Source organism: Stegostoma tigrinum, chromosome 1, assembly GCF_030684315.1.
Source record: "Stegostoma tigrinum isolate sSteTig4 chromosome 1, sSteTig4.hap1, whole genome shotgun sequence".
NCBI lineage: Eukaryota > Metazoa > Chordata > Chondrichthyes > Orectolobiformes > Stegostomatidae > Stegostoma > Stegostoma tigrinum.
The window spans coordinates 170,228,583-170,246,785 of NC_081354.1; the positions used below are offsets into that span (position 1 = coordinate 170,228,583).

The following is an 18,203-nucleotide window of genomic DNA, read 5'->3' on the forward strand; positions in this document are numbered from 1 at the left end:
CAAAATATCCATCCACACTATCCCCATTTCTGTGCACTTGCCCCATATCCTTATATACCTTTCTTATTAATGTATTTGTTGAAATGCCTTTTAAATGCTGTTAACTTACTCACTTTAATCATTTCCACTGGTAGGTCATTCCACATGCGTACCATGCTCTGTGTAAAAAAAGTTGTCCCTCAGATTCCCATGTATTCTTTCCCCTCTTACCTTAAACTAATGCCCTCTAGTCTTTGATTGGCCAACCCTGGAAAAAAGACTGAATGTATTCTCCCTGTCTACACCTCTCATATTCCTATACACTTCGATAGAATCCCCCCTCAGTCACCTAGGCTGCAAAGAAAAATGTCTTAGCTTGTCCAACCTCTCCCTAGAACTCAGTCTCTTGAGTCCTGCAAGAGCGTTGTAAATTTCTTCCACACTCTTTCCAATTTAATAATATCTTTCCTATAAGCAAGGTGACCAAAACTGAATACAATACTCCAAGTGTGGCCTCACCAATCTCATGTGCAAATGCAACATAAAACTTTCCAACTTCTGTACTCAATACCATGACTGATGAATGTCAGTGTGCCAAAAGCCTTCTTGACTGCCCTGTCTACCTGTGACTCTACTTTCAGAGAAATGTGCACCTGAGCTCCAAGACACGCCTTAAGGCCTCACCATTCACCATGAAACTCCTATCTCAATTTGACCTTCCTAAATGCAACACCTCACACTTATCTAGATTAAACTCCATTTGCCATTTCTTGGCCCACTTCCCCTGCTGCAATTTCTGATAACCTTCCTCACTCTCCGTGACACCGCCTATTTTAGTGTCATCAGCAAACTTACTAATCATGCCTTGCACATTCTCATCCAAATCATTGATAAAGATAATAAACAGCAACGGACCCAGGACCAACCCCCAGGACACACCATTAGTCAGAGGCCCCCCAGTCCGACAAGTATCTTTCCACTATTATTCTCTGCTTCCTACCATCAAGCCAATTGTACATCCAATTTGCCAGCTCTCCCTGGATTCCAGGCGATCCAACCTGCTGGAACTGCTTGTGATTTATAACCTTATCAAAGGTCTTACTGAAATCCATATAGACGTTTACCCTCATGCCCTCGTCAACCTTCGTGGTCACATCATCAAAGAACACTAACAGATTTGTGAGGCATGGTGTCTCACGCATGAAGCCATGCTGACTTCTCTTAATCAAATCCTGTCTTCCTGAATGCATGTATATCTTATACCTAAGAATCTTCTCAAGTAACTGTCTGCAAGGTGTTAGAAAGGATTCTGAGGGATAGGATTTATGACCGTCTGGAGGAGCATGGCTTGATCAAATACAGTCAACACGACTTTGTGAGGGGTAGGTCATGCCTCACAAACCTTATCGAGTTTTTTGAGGATGTGACTAGAAAAGTTGATGAGGGTCGAGCTGCGGATGTGGTGTATTTGGACTTCAGTAAGGCATTTGATAAGGTTCCCCATGGTAGGCTCATTCAGAAGGTCAGGAGGAATGGGATACAGGGGAACTTAGCTGCTTGGATACAGAATTGGCTGGCCAACAGAAGGCAGCGAGTGGTAGTAGAAGGAAAATATTCTGCCTGGAAGTCAGTGGTGAGTGGGGTTCCACAGGGCTCTGTTCTTGGGCCTCTACTGTTTGTAATTTTTATTAATGATTTGGATGAGGGGATTGAAGGATGGGTCAGCAAGTTTGCAGACGACACAAAGGTCGGAGGTGTCGTTGACAGTATAGAGGGCTGTTGTACGCTGCAGCGGGACATTGACAGGATGCAGAGATGGGCTGAGAGGTGGCAGATGGAGTTCAACCTGGATAAATGCGAGGTGATGCATTTTGGAAGGTCGAATTTGAAAGCTGAGTACAGGATTAAGGATAGGATTCTTGGCAGTGTGGAGGAACAGAGGGATCTTGGTGTGCAGATACATAGATCCCTTAAAATGGCCACCCAAGTGGACAGGGGTGTTAAGAAAGCATATGGTGTTTTGGCTTTCATTAACAGGGGGATTGAGTTTAAGAGTTGTGAGATCTTGTTGCAGCTCTATAAAACCTTGGTTAGACCGCACTTGGAATACTGCGTCCAGTTCTGGGCGCCCTATTATAGGAAAGATGTGGATGCTTTGGAGAGGGTTCAGAGGAGGTTTACCAGGATGCTGCCTGGACTGGAGGGCTTATCTTATGAAGAGAGGTTGACTGAGCTTGGTCTCTTTTCATTGGAGAAAAGGAAGAGGAGAGGGGACCAAATTGAGGTGTACAAGATAATGAGAGGCATAGATAGAGTTGATAGCCAGAGACTATTTCCCAGGGCAGAAATGGCTAGCACGAGGGGTCATAGTTTTAAGCTGGTTGGTGGAAAGTATAGAGGGGATGTCAGAGGCAGGTTCTTTACACAGAGAGTTGTGAGAGCGTGGAATGCGTTGCCAGCAGCAGTTGTGGAAGCAAGGTCATTGGGGTCATTTAAGAGACTGCTGGACATGCATATGGTCACAGAAATTTGAGGGTGCATACATGAGGATCAATGGTCGGCACAACATTGTGGGCTGAAGGGCCTGTTCTGTGCTGTACTGTTCTATGTTCTAACTGAACAATCACAGATGTTAGGTTTACTCAGTAATTTTTGTACGCTAATAGTATTTTAAACTTTGTATTAATCTTCACAGAAGATGTTCAACTCTTCCAATTTCTCCTGGTTCCTCACTATTATTCCCACAGCCTTGTTCTTGAAAGGGCCTATGTTCACTTTGGCTTCTCTTTTCCTTTACGCACATTTAAAGAGGAGAAACAATCAAGAAGAGGAACTGATGAAGCTCAGCGTGTTTTTCCCTCGAGGAGCAAAATGTGCACATAATGTAAATATTCTACGCTTGATAAGTGTCAAATTTATTTACCAAAAATAACAAATTATGATGAAGTGCTTTTCACAATCACTGGCTGCATGAAGGAGGCCTGTAACCAGCAATGTAATTCTTGGAAAGATTAGAAGGGACTAGGTGGTATAGCTTTACATCCAGAAGCTGACTGACGTCTGGAATGCACTGTCTGAAAAGGGTACAGACAGAAACCCACCTCCCACCTTTCAGCTGAATACGCACTTGAGGTGCCATAACCTACAGTCACTGGATTTAATATATTCCAAAATTAAAATTTTAAAATGTTCAGAGCAAAAAAAAATCAGGTCAGGGAGCATGTGAACAAAGCAGGGAGTTTTGGAGGAAAATACTACCATTTGGACAACCCCAGGATCTCCACAAATTTTGCCCCTGATGCTCCCTGGAGAGGACACTCCAGTTTCACTGGAAACGTTAGAACACAAAAACAGCACTATGTCATTTGGCCTGTCAAGCCTGCTCTACTGTTCAATAAGATCATGGATGATCTGATTGTAGTCACAACTCTACTTAGCTGTCTGCACTACAGTGGCCTCAACTCCCAGGCTCCTCATATATCTCTTCAACTCAGCATTGAATACATTTAAAGACCCAGCCCTCTTTGTGCCCGGAAATAAAATGGCACGCTCTCAATGGCATTCAAAAAAAAATCTTAAAAGATGAGCCCCATTCTTAAATTCTGTCCTCTAGTTCAAGTCTCCCCCCAAGAGGGAGCATCCTCTTCGTAATCATTCCCCAGTATCTTCTTTCTTTCAATGAGATCACCTCTCATTCTTTGAAACTGCCAGGAATGTAGGCATAACCTGTTCAACATTTCATCTTTAGGTAAGTCCTTCATCCTGGGAATAAGCTAAGTAAAATTTCACTGAATCTCTTCTGAAGCGATTGTATCTATTTCTAAAATTGAGACAAACACTATAGACAACACCCTAGATCTCATCAATGTCCCGAATAGCTGCACTAAAACATGCCTTCTCATATTCCAATTCACTTGTAATAAATGACAACATTCTACTTGCGATCTAAACAAACTGTATACGTGGACTCTGGACACTCTACGCACAGCTCGACCACCAAATCCCTCTGTACAATCAATTCTTGTAATCTCTACTCGTCTCAATAGTGTACTCGTTTTCTAGTCTTACTGCCAAAAGGGACAAGTTTATGTTTGCCCATATTTCACTCCATCCACCTATTCTTTGCCCATTTCCATCTAAAGGCTTTTGCTGATTCTTTACCTCCAGTGGCAATCCGCTTTTCTGACTATCTTGGTGGCCTCAGAAAATTTAGCTACCACACATTCAGCCTCTTCATCCAAATCATTGATACAGATTGCAAATAATTAACGGCCTAGCATTGATCCTTACAGCACAAGTTACAGATTGCCAACCTCAAAATGGCCCATTTACCCCGAGTGCGTGCTGCGTGATAGCCAGCAGAGGGCTACAGCGAGAGAGCAGCATAATTTCAGCACATACATTACAGCCTGGAAGCAGTCACCTCCACTAAGTTCAGTGCGATCAGCAGGAGGAAGAGCATCTACCAGACAGTAACAGCGAGGGACAAGCATTGCTTCAGCGCATACATTACAGCCTGGAAGCAGTTACCTCCACTGAAGACTGGATAGTCTGGCAACAGCCCCTATGATCAGCAGGAGGAAGGCTGTCCAGCAGAGGGTGACAGTGAGGGAGAAACGTCACTTTGGCACAAACATTAGAGCCTAGAAGCAGGCATTTCCACTGAAGGATGGATCATTGTGGGCCTGGTATCAAGGACTACTGAAGCCTTAAACATCAACACAGTGTTTTCCTCAGTCACTCCTCTTGTAACCAAAAAATGGGTGTGAGAGAGAGAGTTGTGCTAATTTGTTGGTAGCAGAGTGAGAAGTAAGGCACGATACGCTTCGGTGAGCAGTGGCTCAGTATAAAATACTCATAAGCACAGGTAAAGTCCTTTTAACTTTCCCCTTAATCTTAGAGGAGATAAGATGGCAGTGGCACCTCCTCCTGCAGGATGTGGGAGATCAGGGAATCCTCCACTGTCCCTGATGACTACACTTGCGGGAAGTGCACACAGCTGCAGCTCCTGGGAGACTGTATTAGGGAGCTGCAGCTAGATGCACTCAGGATAATCCAAGATGCTGAGTGTATCATGGATAAGAGTTTTAGGGAGGTGATCACACCTAAGGTGCAGGCAGGCAGTAACTGGGTGATCACAAGGAAAGGCAAAAGGTAGAGAGTGCAGGAATACCCTGAAGCCATTTCCCTTGAAAAAAAAGTATATCATTTTGAACCCAAAAACTGACGTTTCGGGAAACTCTCTGATGAAGGGTATAGGCCCAAAACGTCAGCTTTTGTGCCCCCGAGATGCTGCTTGGTCTGCTGTGTTCATCCAGCTTCACACTTTATTATCTTGAACTGAGGACTTGGATAGGTACACGGGGCTGAGATATTATAGCTATTACAGAAACCTAGCTAAGAAAGGGGACAGGGCTGGCAGCTTAATGTATCAGGGTACAGGTGCTTTAGGTTGGGCTGAGGTAGAGGGGAGTGGGAGGGGAGTTAATTTTTGATTAAGGGGAGTATCACAGCAATAGTCAGAGATGAAATAACTGAGGGATCATACAGTGAGGCTTTGTGGGTGAAACTGAGAAATAAGAAGGGGATGGTGACATTATTGGGGATGTACTTATAGGTCCCCAAATAATCTAGGGGAATTAGAGGAACAAATATGCAGGATGACTGGGGAGACTTGCAGGAGCAGTAGGGTTGTCATAGTGGGGAATTTTAATTTTCATAACATAGGCTGGGACTGCCATAGTGTTAAGTGCTTAGATGTGGTGGAATTTGTTAAACGTGTTCAGGGAAGTTTCTTCAAGCACTATATAAAGCACTATACTCTGGAAGGATCAAAATTTGACCTACGCTTGGGTAAAACAGCAGGACAGGTGACAGTGGTGGAACACTTTGGGACCAGTGACCATAGGTCTATTAATTTTGAAATTGGTACGGAGAGGGACAAAACTGTTCTGCAGGTTCAAGTTTTAAATTTTAACGGAATTAGACAGGAGCTTGGTTGGAGTAGTTTGTTTGCAGGCCTTTAAAAGTATGATAACTAGAGTTCAAGATCTTTATGTTTCTGAGGGGGTGAAGGGAAAAGTTGGCAGAAGCAGGGAATCTTGGACGACAAGAGATAAGGAGGAGGTATGGCTCAGGAGCAGGCAGCTATGATCAAGGGAATCCCTAGAGGTATGTAGGGGATACAGGAGTTTACTGAAAGAGGAAATCAGGAGGGCAGAAAGGGGCACAAGATTGCTTTGAGTGAGAAGATGAGGGTGATGGGTGATTCTAAAGAGATTCTATAAGTATACTAAAGGAAAAAGAATACCGAGAGAGAGAGAGAGAGAGAGAGAGAGAGAGAGAGAGAGAGCGCAAGAGAGAGAGCGAGAGAGAAGGGCCCTTCAAGAACCAAAGTGGACATGTATGTACGGAACCACAACAGATGAGTGAGGCTCTTAACAAATATTTCTCCTCTGTATTCACTGTGGAGAAAGACAAGATGACTTGGGAAAGTCAGTGGTGATATCTTAGGGATAGTCCATGTCACAGTTCAGGTGGTGTTGGAAGTATTAAAATGTATGAAGATGGATAAATGTCCTGGTCTCGACCAGAAATGTCCAAGAACCTTACAAAAGGCTAGGGAAGAAACTGCAGGGTCCCTGACTGATATATTTGCAACAGTTAGATATGGGTGAAGTCCCAGAAAACTGTCTGGTAGCAAACATAGTACCCTTATTCAGAAAGGGCTGCGAAGAAAAACCAGGGAATTATTGCCCAGTAAGCTTAACATCTATGATAGGTAGGTTACTTGAGAAGATTCTGAGGGATAAGATACACGTGCACTTGGAAAAAAATAAGGCTTGATTACAAGTAGTCAGCATGGCTTCCTGCATGGGAGATCATGCCTCACTAATTTCTTAGAGTTCTTTGATGAAACGACAACAGAGGTTAAGGGTAGCGCTGTAGCATAGTCTATATGGATTTCAGTATGGCCTTTGATAAGCTGCTCTGGAAGGTCAGATCACATGAAAACCAGGAAGAGCTGGCAAATTGGATACATAATTGACTTGATGGTAGGTAGCAGAGGTAATACTGGAAGGATACTTGTCTGACTGGAGGCCTGTGACTAGTGATGTGCCTTAGGGGCTGGTGCTGGGCCCTTTGCTGTTTGTTATCTATATCGATGATTTGGGTGATAACGTACAAGGTATGATTAATAAGTTCGCCAATGATACTAAAATAGGCAGTGTCATGGACAGTGAGGAAGGTTATCAGAAATTGCAACAGGGGAAGTGGGCCGAGAAATGGCAAATGGAGTTTAATCTAGATAAGTGTGAGGTGTTGCATTTTGCAAAGTCAAACTGAGATAGGAGTTTCATGGTGAATGATGAGGCTTTAAGGAGTGTAGCGGAAGAGAGGAGCCTTGGAGCTCAGGTGCACAGTTCTCTGAAAATAGAGTCACAGGTAGACAGGGCAGTCAAAAAGGCTTTTGGCACACTGGCCTTCATCAGTCATGGTATTGAGTATACAAGTTGGAAAGTTTTATGTCGCAGCTGTACACGATGTTGGTGAGGCCGCACTTGGAGTATTGTATTCAGTTTTGGTCACCTTGCTGTAGGAAGGACGTTATTAAGCTGGAAAGAATGTGGAAGAAAATTCACAAAGCTGTTGCCAGGAGTCAAAAGGACTGAGCTATAGGGAGAGGTTGGACAAGCTAGGACTTCTTTTCTTTACAGCCTAGGAGACTGAGGGGGGATTTGATTGAAGTGTATAAGATCATGACAGGGATGGATAACTTGAAGGAAGTCACTCTTTTTCCTAGGGTTGGGCATTCAAGGGCTAGAGGGCATTAGTTTAAGGTAAAAGGGGAAAGAATACATGGGAACCTGAGGGGCAACTTTTTTTTAAACACAGAGGGCAGTACGCATCTGGAATCAGTGCCAGCAGAAGTGGCGGATGTGGGTACATTAACAATATTTAGAAGGTATTTGGACAAATACATGGATAGGACAGGTTTAGAAGGGTTTGGGTCAAGTGGAGGGAAATGGGCTTAACGTGGGTTGACATTTTGGTTGGCACAGACCAGTTTGGGCCAAAGTGCCTGTTTCCATGCTGTTGGACTCTATAGCTCTCCGTGCTAATATGCTATATGCTGTTACTGCGTGCAGCTACATTTGATGTGGCACCTTATCAAACGACTGTTGGCATTTTTCGGTATGGCAACAATTGTTTCTACTGGTTTCCCGCCATCCACTGCAGATGTTATTTTGTCAAAGAGCTCTTATTAGATTAGTCAAAAATGATTTTTCTTTCACCAAGCCATGTTGCGTTGACATTTTTAAGTATCCTGCTATAAACTCAATTAGAGTTAGATTTTTTAGAATTAGATTTTATTGTATTTTATGGGAACACATGAGTACAATGAAAAGTGAACAAAGTCACCATTCTCAAGCATCATTTTGGTTACAAAACCAGAATTTTTTTTTTAAAATGGCAGAAATAGAAATGCCAAAAGATAAGAAAAATGTCCAAATATTAAAGTCTTAGTCTTGTGTCCATAAAGGTGTTTGGAACCACCAACACAGGCACCCAGACCTATCCACAGCCTGGTCTTGGTCAGCCTGCAAGTCTTGCATTGATTGCCAGGAGGAACTGTATTTTGCCTGCCACTGACGCGGCCAATAGTACCTCCGAGCACTGGAGGAGCTTTGCCACTGCAGCCAGTGCCAGCAGCGAACACTGAGGGGGGCCCCATCTATGCCGTCACCATCGCTTCTAGTCGCTGGGAGGAACCATATCAGCTGCTGCAGCCACCTCAGACCATGCTCTTGCTGCTGCTGATGTGCTACTGCTTCTTCTGATCACTGAGGGGCCTGCGAGGCTGCTACCTGCTACCATTCCTCTCATAGTCCGTTGTCACTGATATGTCGAAGCGTCCGAATAACCCACTGCAAAAGGCTTGAAAGAAAAGAAATATGAGAAAAAGCAGAAAAGAAAAACAGCAAATGTAAAAAGAAAGAAAGCAAGCAGATGAAAGTGGGTGAACCCCAGGCTCGGGAGCTGACATGCAGCCCTGCTACTCTGCCGCTACGAATTATGAACTTGAGAATTGATCCTGTGACGCATGTTAGGCTAACTAACTTACAGTTTTCTGCTTTCTGCTGCCATCTTTTCTTCAAGAAAGGTATTAACATTTGCTATTTTCCAAACCACTACTGCCCTTCTAGAATCAAAGGAATTTTGGAAGAATACAACCAACACATATCCTCATTGTACTGCCACTTCTTTTGATACCCAAGGATGTGAGCCATCTAGTCCAAGGATTTAGGTGCCACTATTGCCAACAGTCTTTTTTAAGCACCTTTTCCCTGGTAATGATGATTGTTCTAAATTCAACCTTCTCTGTCATGTTTGATTTTCAATAATCTTTTGGGAATTGTCCGAGTCAACTTCCATGTAAAACCCAAAATAATCAGTTTAAAATCTCTGAGATAATGGGAACTGCAGATGCTGGAGAATCCAAGATAATAAAGTGTGAAGCTGGATGAACACAGCAGGCCAAGCAGCATCTCAGGAGCACAAAAGCTGACGTTTCGGGCCTAGACCCTTCATCAGAGAGGCTCTCTGATGAAGGGTCTAGGCCCGAAACGTCAGCTTTTGTGCTCCTGAGATGCTGCTTGGCCTGCTGTGTTCATCCAGCTTCACACTTTATTATCTTAGTTTAAAATCTCTGCCATTTCTTTATCTTCCAACATCAATTCTCCTGACTCCCTCTCTGGAGGACTAACTCTGGCTTTAGAGTCATCAAGTTGTACAGCACGGAAGCAGACCCTTTGGTCCAACTTGTCCATCCTAAATTAAACTAGTCTCTTTTGCCAGCATTTGGTCCATATCCCTCTGAACTCTTCCTTTTCATGTAGCAAACCACATGCCTTTAAAATGTTGTAATTGTAACAGCCTCCACCACTTCCCCTGGCAGCTCATTCCATACATGCACCATCCCTCTATGAAAAAGTTGCCCTTAAGGTCTCTTAAATCTTTCCCCTCTCACCTTAAATCTAAGCCCTCTAGTTTTGGACTCCAATATCCTGGGAAAACGATCTCAGCTATTTCCCCCTATCCATGCCCCTCATTATTTCATAACCTCATAAACCTCTGTAAGATTCCCCTCAGCCTTTGAGGCTCCAGGGAAAATAGCTCCATCCTCTCCCTACAGCTCAAACCCTCCAACTCTGGCAACATCTTTGTAAATTTCTTCCGCACCATTTCAAGTTTGACAACATCTCTCCTACTGCAGGGAGACCAGAACTGAATGTACTATTCCAAAAGTGGCCTACCAATGTCCTGTATAGCCGCAACATGACATCAGAACTCCTACACTCAATGCACTAACCAATGAAGGCAAATGTACTGAACACCTTCTTTACAATCCTGTCTACTTGAAACTCCACCTTCTAGAAAGACCAGTTCCTTGAGGAACTTGATATTGGTCTCAGCAGAAGTCGCAAGACAAAACATGTCTAACTAGTGCAAAAGTAAAACTTCTAAAACAGAATTGGAAATTGCTGGAAAAACTCAGGAGTTCTGGCAGCATCTGTGGAAAGAAAGCAGAGATAACGTTTCAGATCCAGAGACCTTTGACAGCCAGACCCGCTGAATTTTTCCAGCAATTTCAGCTTTTGTTTTTTTATTTCCAGCATCTGCAGTTCTTTGGCCTTTTTGTTTAATGTGAGAACTTCTAAAATCTTCCTTTTTCCTGAATGATGGAACATCCTACAAAACTATTCCGTATTTCGCTGAGGGTAATGTTTCAAGTTCCACAGTCATGTCTCCCAGAGCCCTTCACAATCTCATATGTGTCAATGCGATAAATGGAACATTGTCTTATCAAAGTCCTGCACAATCGTAGCAAGGCCTCCTTTATTTTTGTATTGCAATCGTGAACAACATGCTATATGCTTTTCTTTCCTAAATACTTGCTGTACCCTGCAAGCTGTGTTCCTTGGTCAACTATATGTTCCTCTGAACATCAATGTTTATAATGTGCATTTGTTTAAAAATGTTTTGATTTTTCCATTCTCAGGTCTAGAGTCAATAACCTCACAGAATTCTTCCAGCACAGGAAAAGTCTGGCTCTCCAAAGAGCAGGTAATGTCATTCTTTCCGTAACCTTGCACTTTGCGCTTTGAAAAAACACAATCGAGAATCCTTTTTAATGCATCGGTTTCTATCATACTCTCAGGCAATGCAATTAGCTCTGAACTACTTGCTATCTCTTAAAGCCATCTCAGATATCACTTTTGCTTCATCTACTAATTACTTCAAATCTGAGCCCTCTTGGTATCAATCCTTTAATAAGTGGGAAATGTTTCTCCTTATTTACACTGTCATGATCTTTCACAATTTTGACTGTTCTGAAGAAGGGTCAATGGACCTAAAACGTTAACTGCTTTCTCTCCACAGATGCTGCTAGACCTGCTGAGCTTTTCCATCAGTTTCTGTTTCTGTTTCCAGCATCTATAGTTCTTTTGGGTTTTATTTGCCAGTGACTTACCAAGTTAACTGGACTGGATGTAAGAGTAGAATACTGTATATAAGTATTGAAATAATTACATAATTTGACATCCTGAAACAAGAAGCTTGCTCATTGTAATAAGCAGAGCTAAGTCTTCATGAAGTCCAATCTCTGGGGCACCGCTGTATTTCAGCCTATATAATGCTGTTGAAACATGCTGTTTGGCAATGCAGTTGGCTCAGAACAGCTGTAAGCAGACGCTGAATAAAGATATAATAAAAAAAAATCACACCATGCATTCTCAAATGTGATAAACATAAAAGTTCACTTCAAACAGACTCAGAGACACAAGGGGTAAACTGAAAAAGACAACCATCATTGGAATACTAAGATAATAAAATGTGAGGCTGGATGAACACAGCAGGCCAAGCGGCATCTCAGGAGCACAAAAGCTGACGTTTCGGGCCTAGACCCTTCATCAGGTAGTGCTGGCACAGTGGCACTTTCACTGGATGAGTAAACCATAGGCTCCGACATAGGGGATATGGGTTCAAATCCCACCATGGCAGAAGATGAAAACAGAATTCAGCAAAAATCTCAAATTGAAAACTAGTCTCACGGCAATTGTGTAACCACTGTTGATTGCCATTAAAACAAAACTTCACATATTTTTTAACGATGAAATCGGTCATCCTTACCCTATCTGTAAACTATGCCCCTCCAAACTCTTAGCAATGTCGTTGACTCTAAAGTGCCAGATAGCAATGGTCCTATATCAATGCTGTTTCAAACTCTAATAGGCCACATGGCATTGACCCTAGCATAGGAAAGAACAGGAGCAAACTAGCTGGGGGCTTGAGTGAAAACTGGGAGAGCAGTCCCACTACAACAGTTATATACACAGGTTCAAATCTTAGATGACAATGGCCTGAACATCATCACTGGCGCTGGACACATCCAGACCAAATGGCTGGAAAATGCCAAGAGAAATGACAGAACAGTGATCCAGTCTCAGGCAGCAGTTGGCCTAGGAATCTTCAACATTAACTGTGAAGCCCATGAAGTTGCATGGCATCAGGTTAAAAAAAATGGGCAAGGTATCCAACTGCAACACCTCCTGCTGCCATCTAATGAATCATTTGATTAAATGACCATTTAATAAAATATTCTTCCACATTCAACACTGCAGATACAGAAAGCACTCTGGCTGAGGACTTCAAAGTTGATCACCAAGATCACGTCAGCAGCACCACGACTGTCCTGCAGGGCTGTCAGTCTTACTTTGGTGGTGGACAAACTGTTGAGAGGTTGGATAACACCTGTCACTTAGAAAGGCATGGACTGGTTGGGGATAGTCAGTGTAGCTTCATCCCTTACAAATTTGATTGATTTCTTTGGAGAAGTGGTAAAGAGGATTGACAATGGTACAGCAATGGTTGTCGTCTACATAGATTTTAGTAAGGTATTTGACAAGGTCCTAAATGGCAGACTGGTCAAGAATATAAAAGTCCATGGGATACAGGTTATTATGTCTAATAAATGGATCTAAAATTGGCTTAATAATAGGAAATAAAGGGGAATGGTCAATGGCTGCTCTTGGGAATGGAGAATTGCCTCAAGTGGTGTTCCACAGTGTGCAGTTTTGGACCCCTGCTGCTTGTTTTATACATTAACTTCTACTTGAATAAAATAGCAAATTTACTGTGCAGTGGTCAGCAAAGAGGTTAGCTGTAAGCTCCAAAACTATATAGATGGGTTGGTGCAATGGACACAAAAACAGCAAATGGAGTTCAATTCTGTTAAAAGTGATATAATTTATTTAAGGAGGTCAAACAGTAAAAGATAATACACAGTAATTGGGAATACAGTGAGTGGATAGATGACGTGAGAAAGTTTGACAAGTGCACAGATCCCTAAAGATAGCGGTACAGGTTGATAAGGTTGTCAAGGAAGTATATGGAATGTTCTGCTTCATTGGCAAAGGTACAGAACTCAAAAGTCAGGGTGTAATGATGAAACTATACAACACAATGGTGAGGTCACAAATGGAGTACCATGTGCAATTTTGGTCATCACATTTCAGTAAATACGTAACTGCTCTGGACAGAGTCAGAGACCATTTAATAAAATGTTACCTGGTGTGGCTAATTTTAAAAATGTTATTCATGGGTGGAGTGTTGATAGCTCAGCTATCATTGGTTGCCCATTTCTAATTGTCCTAGGGAAGGTCCTGATGGTGTTGAACTGCTTTTTTGAGTTGTTTCAGTTATTGGGGCTTAGGGATGGAAACATGAATGGGAGCTCCAGGATTTTGCCCCAGAGACAATGAAGGAATGACAATATACTGCCAAGTCAGAATGGTGTGTGACTTAGAGTTAATAGTATTCTTATATATCTGCAGCACTGGCCCTTCTAGATGGTAGAGGGTATGGGACTGATCGGTGTTGTCACAGAGCTACAGTGAGTTACTGTGGTGGATCATGCAAATCATGCATACTGCTGGTACTGTGTGTTGGTAATGAAGGGAGTGGATAGGGTGTCAGTCAAGTGGGCTGTTTTGTCCTGATGGAGTCTAGTTTCTCAAGTGTTGTTGGAGTGTACTTATCTAAACAAGTGAGCGTATTCCATCGTGTTCCATGTACACGGTGGACAGGCATTGAGGGGGCACAAGTTGAATTACTTGCTGCAAAACCTTGAGTATTTTAGCTGCTCTTGTAATCAGTATTTATGGAGCTGGTCCAGTTCATTTTCTGGCCAGTGGTAACTCAATGTTAATAGTAGGGGATTCAGCAATAGTAATGCCATATAGTGTCAAGGATTATGATTAAATTCTGTTTTGTTGTAAATAATCATAGCTTGGTGTTTGTGTGGCACAAATAGGACTTGTCACCTGTCTTCCCAAACCAGGATGTTTTCAATTCTTCCTGCAGACACTTCACCTGCTTCAGTACTGGAGGTGTCATGAGATGTTCTAGAGTGCAAGTCTTCATTGCTATTGCTGGCATGTTGTTAGGCTCCTCAGCTTAGAAAGATCCAATGCCTTCAGCCTTCTAATGGTATCATGTGGAGTGAATAGAATTAGCTAAAAGCTGACATTTATTAATGGCCACTCTGAATGGATCATTCACTCAGCGCATCTGGCTGAACAGCCTTGTCTTTAGTACTGATGTAATGGCTTCCACCTTGGTTGTGAATGGGGTTATTTGGGGAAATTTGTTTAATTGTTTGCCACCATTCATAAGTGACCAATTATACCATATTAATGCCCAGTTTTGAGTTGCTAGAGATAATAGGAACTGCAGATGCTGGAGAATCCAAGATAACAAAGGGTGAAGCTGGACGAACACAGCAGGCCAAACAGCATCTTAGGAGCACAAAAGCTGAGGTTTCGGGCCTAGGCCCTTCAGAGAGCTCTCTGATGAAGGGTCTAGGCCCGAAACGTCAGCTTTTGAGCTCCCAAGAAGCTGCTTGGCCTGCTGTGTTCATTCAGCTTCACCCTTTGTTATCTTGAGTTGCTAGATTTGTTCTAATTTTGCACAGTGGTAATGTCACACAAAGCACCAACAAGTTATCTTTAATATGAAGATGGGACTTCGCTTCCAGAAGGACTTAGAGAGAGCAACACTACCACACTCCCTCCACCCTCAAAGCTATTTCAGGAGAAAGACAACACTGGCACCTTGTCAACAAAATGGATAAATGCATAACTATATACTGTCCACAAAAAGCAGGCTAAATCCAACGTGACCAATTACTGCCCCAAGAGTCTTCTGCATCATCAGCAACATAATGGAAGTAGTTGTCGACAGTCTAAACAACTGCTTTTCTTTTATTCATTCAAGGGACGAGGGTATCGATGGCTTGGGGCATTTATTGCCCATCCCTAATTGCCCAGACAGCCGTTAAGAGTCAGCCACATTGTTATGGGTCTAGAGTCACATGTAGGCCAGACCATGCAAGGATGGCAGTTTCCTTCCCTAAAGGACAATGGTGAATCAGGTCGGTTCTTCCAACAATCAACAGTGAATTCATGTCATCATTAGATTCTTAATTTAATAAATATCTGAAATTCAAATTCCACCATCTGCCATGGTGGGATTTGAACCCAGATCATTATCCAGGTCTCAGGATAAACAGTCCAGCGATAATACCACTAGACCATCGCCTCCCCGATACTGAACCCTAGTTTGGGCCACTCAGGTCTTGTCCATTTTTGGGCCAAGACTACTAGAAGGTCTGAAATCACAGGGTGAGATGGGAGTGACTGCCATTGATAGCAAGGCTGTATTTGACAACAGTACAACATCAAGGGTTCCAAGCAAAACTGTTGCCAATGGTGTGATTAAAACTTTATAACTTTACATACATCACCACATTTTTAGAATTTGGATTCAAGATAGAAGCAGACGAATAAGAAGGATGTTCTTTCAAAAAAAAAGTTGAGTTCTTCCAGAACGTGTTTTATATCAACAGGTAGGTGTCCCAACAAGGGACAGTACAGTACTAGATCGAACTCTGGGAAATGAAGCATGTTTCTTGGTTGAGGTGACATTATGAGCACATTTTAGTAATAGTAACCAAAACATCGTGAGTTTTCAGTTTCTGGAAAAGGAGAACAATGATCTGCAAGATAGGCTTTTGGATTGGAGGCAGGCAGATTTCATTAAAATAAGGCAAGATGTGGGCAGAGAACAGAGAACATAGAACAGGAACAACCCTTTGGCCTACCATGTCTGTGCTAACCATGACGCTATTCTAAACTCACCCCAGCTGGCTGCACATGGCCCATGGCCCATATCCCTTCATTCACTGCCTGTCTGTCTAAATGCCTCTTAAATGTTGCTATCATAGCTGCTTCTACTACCTCTCTTGGTAGCAAGTTCCAGACACCTACCATCCTTTGTGTTTAAAAAAAAACTTTCCTCACACATCTCCTTTAAACTGAACCTCTCGCACCTTCAGCCTCTGCCCCCTAACATTTGACATTTCCACCCTCCAAAAACAAACTCCTAACCATTCACCCTATCAATGCTTTCATTCTTTTACTGACTTCAATTAGGGCATCTCTCAGCCTCTAATGCTATAGTGAAAACCATCAAGTTTGTCCAAGTTCTTCTTACAGTCAATACAATCCAAACCAGGCAATATCTTGGTGAACACTGTTCTGGACCCTCTCCAAAGCCTCCACATCCTTCGTATAGTGCAGCAACCAGAATGCACAGAGTACTTCATATATGATCTGAAAGAAGTCTTGTACAGCTGCAACATGACTTGTCAACCTTTATATGCAATGGCCTGACCGATGAAGGCAAGCATGCAGTACGCCTTTGTTACAACTTTATCCATTTGTGTTGTCACTTTCAATGAGTTGTAGCCTTGGATACCAAAATCCCTTTGTATATCAATGGTCCTAGGGGTCTGGCTATTTACAGAACACTTTCCTCTTGCATTTGACCTCCCAAAATGCATCACCTCACATTTATTGGGATGAAATGCCATCTGCCATTTCTCCAACTTACATTCCAGGTGATCTATATATCCTGCTGCATCCTTTAATATCCTTCCTCACTATTCACAACTCCATCAATTTTTTTAATACTGTCAGAAGCCTATGAATAGTTATTTATTGGTAAATCTACAGCAGTGGGGAGCATTCAAAGGAAAGGAGCAGAGTACAGCCCAAACATGTTCCCTTAAAAAGAGATAACAAAGTGTGGAACTGGATGAACACAGCAGGCCAAGCAGCATCTTAGGAGCACAAAAGCTGACGTTTTGGGGCTAGACCCTTCATCAGAAAAGGGGCATGGGGACAGGGTTCTGAAATAAATAGGGAGAGAGGGGGAGGTGGATCAAAGATGGATAGAGGAGAAGATAGGTGGAGAGGAGACAGACAAGTTAAAGGGGCAGGGATGGAGTTAGCAGAGGTGAGTATAGGTGGGGAGGTAGGGAAGGGATAGGTCAGTCCGGGGAAGATGGGGACAGGTCAAGGTGGGGGCGGAATGAGATTAGTAGGTAGGAAATGGAGGTGCGGCTTGAGGTGGGTGGAGGGGATAGTGAGAGGAAGAACAGGTTAGGGAGGCGGGGTCGAGCTGGGCTGGTTTTGGGATGCAGTGGGGGGGAGGGGAGATTTTGAAGCTTGCGAAATCTACATTGATACCCTTGAGCTGCAGGGATTCCAAGCGAAATTTGAGTTGCTGCTCCTGCATTGTTGTGGCACTACAGGAGGCCCAGGATGGACGTCATCTGAGGAATACAAGGGGGAGTTAAAATGGTTTACAATTGGAGGTGCAGTTGTTTACTGCGGTCCCAAGCATAGGTGTTCTGCAAAGCGGTCCCCAAGCCTCAGAATTACAGAATTGAGACAGCACAGAAGCCAACCTCCCCCCCCCCCCCAACCTTTCTCCTTCCCCCTGTACACTATTTAAATCCAAATAATTACACAACGCCCTCTTGAAGTCCTCAATTCAGTCTGCCCTCACCAAATTGCAAGACAGTGCAAGTTGTGAGAAGGAAACAAACTGTTTACAGGGCAATATTGATAGGTTAAGAAAGTGAGCAAAATGTTGGCAAATGGATTATAATGTGGGAAAATATAAAGTTGTTCATTTGGGAAGGCAGGATTAAAGAATAGAATATTACTAAATGAAGAAAAACTGCAGAAAGCTACAACACAAAAGGTCTTGGAATACTTGGGCAAAAAACACAAAGCTAGCACATAGGCGCAGCA

The 18,203-nt window shown here is 42.9% G+C and overlaps 1 protein-coding gene across 6 annotated transcripts in view; it reads right to left on the reverse strand.

The window, feature by feature from the left end:
- The window catches only part of ptpra (protein tyrosine phosphatase receptor type A), a 323,613-nt gene that overhangs the window by 189,621 nt on the left and 115,789 nt on the right, over positions 1 to 18,203 (reverse strand). The window contains exon 2 of one of the 6 annotated variants that reach the window (XM_048534458.2): positions 8,650 to 8,919. The exons of 3 other annotated variants lie outside the window; for them this stretch is intronic. Coding sequence is in view for 2 of the 3 variants with exons in the window: in XM_059650265.1 (XP_059506248.1) it covers positions 11,575 to 11,609 (35 nt within the window). In the remaining variant the exon portion in view is untranslated. Of the gene's footprint in view, positions 1 to 8,649; positions 8,920 to 11,574; positions 11,715 to 18,203 lie in introns of those variants that run through there. 2 more of the 6 variants (XM_059650265.1, XM_059650267.1) reach the window with 2 other exon arrangements.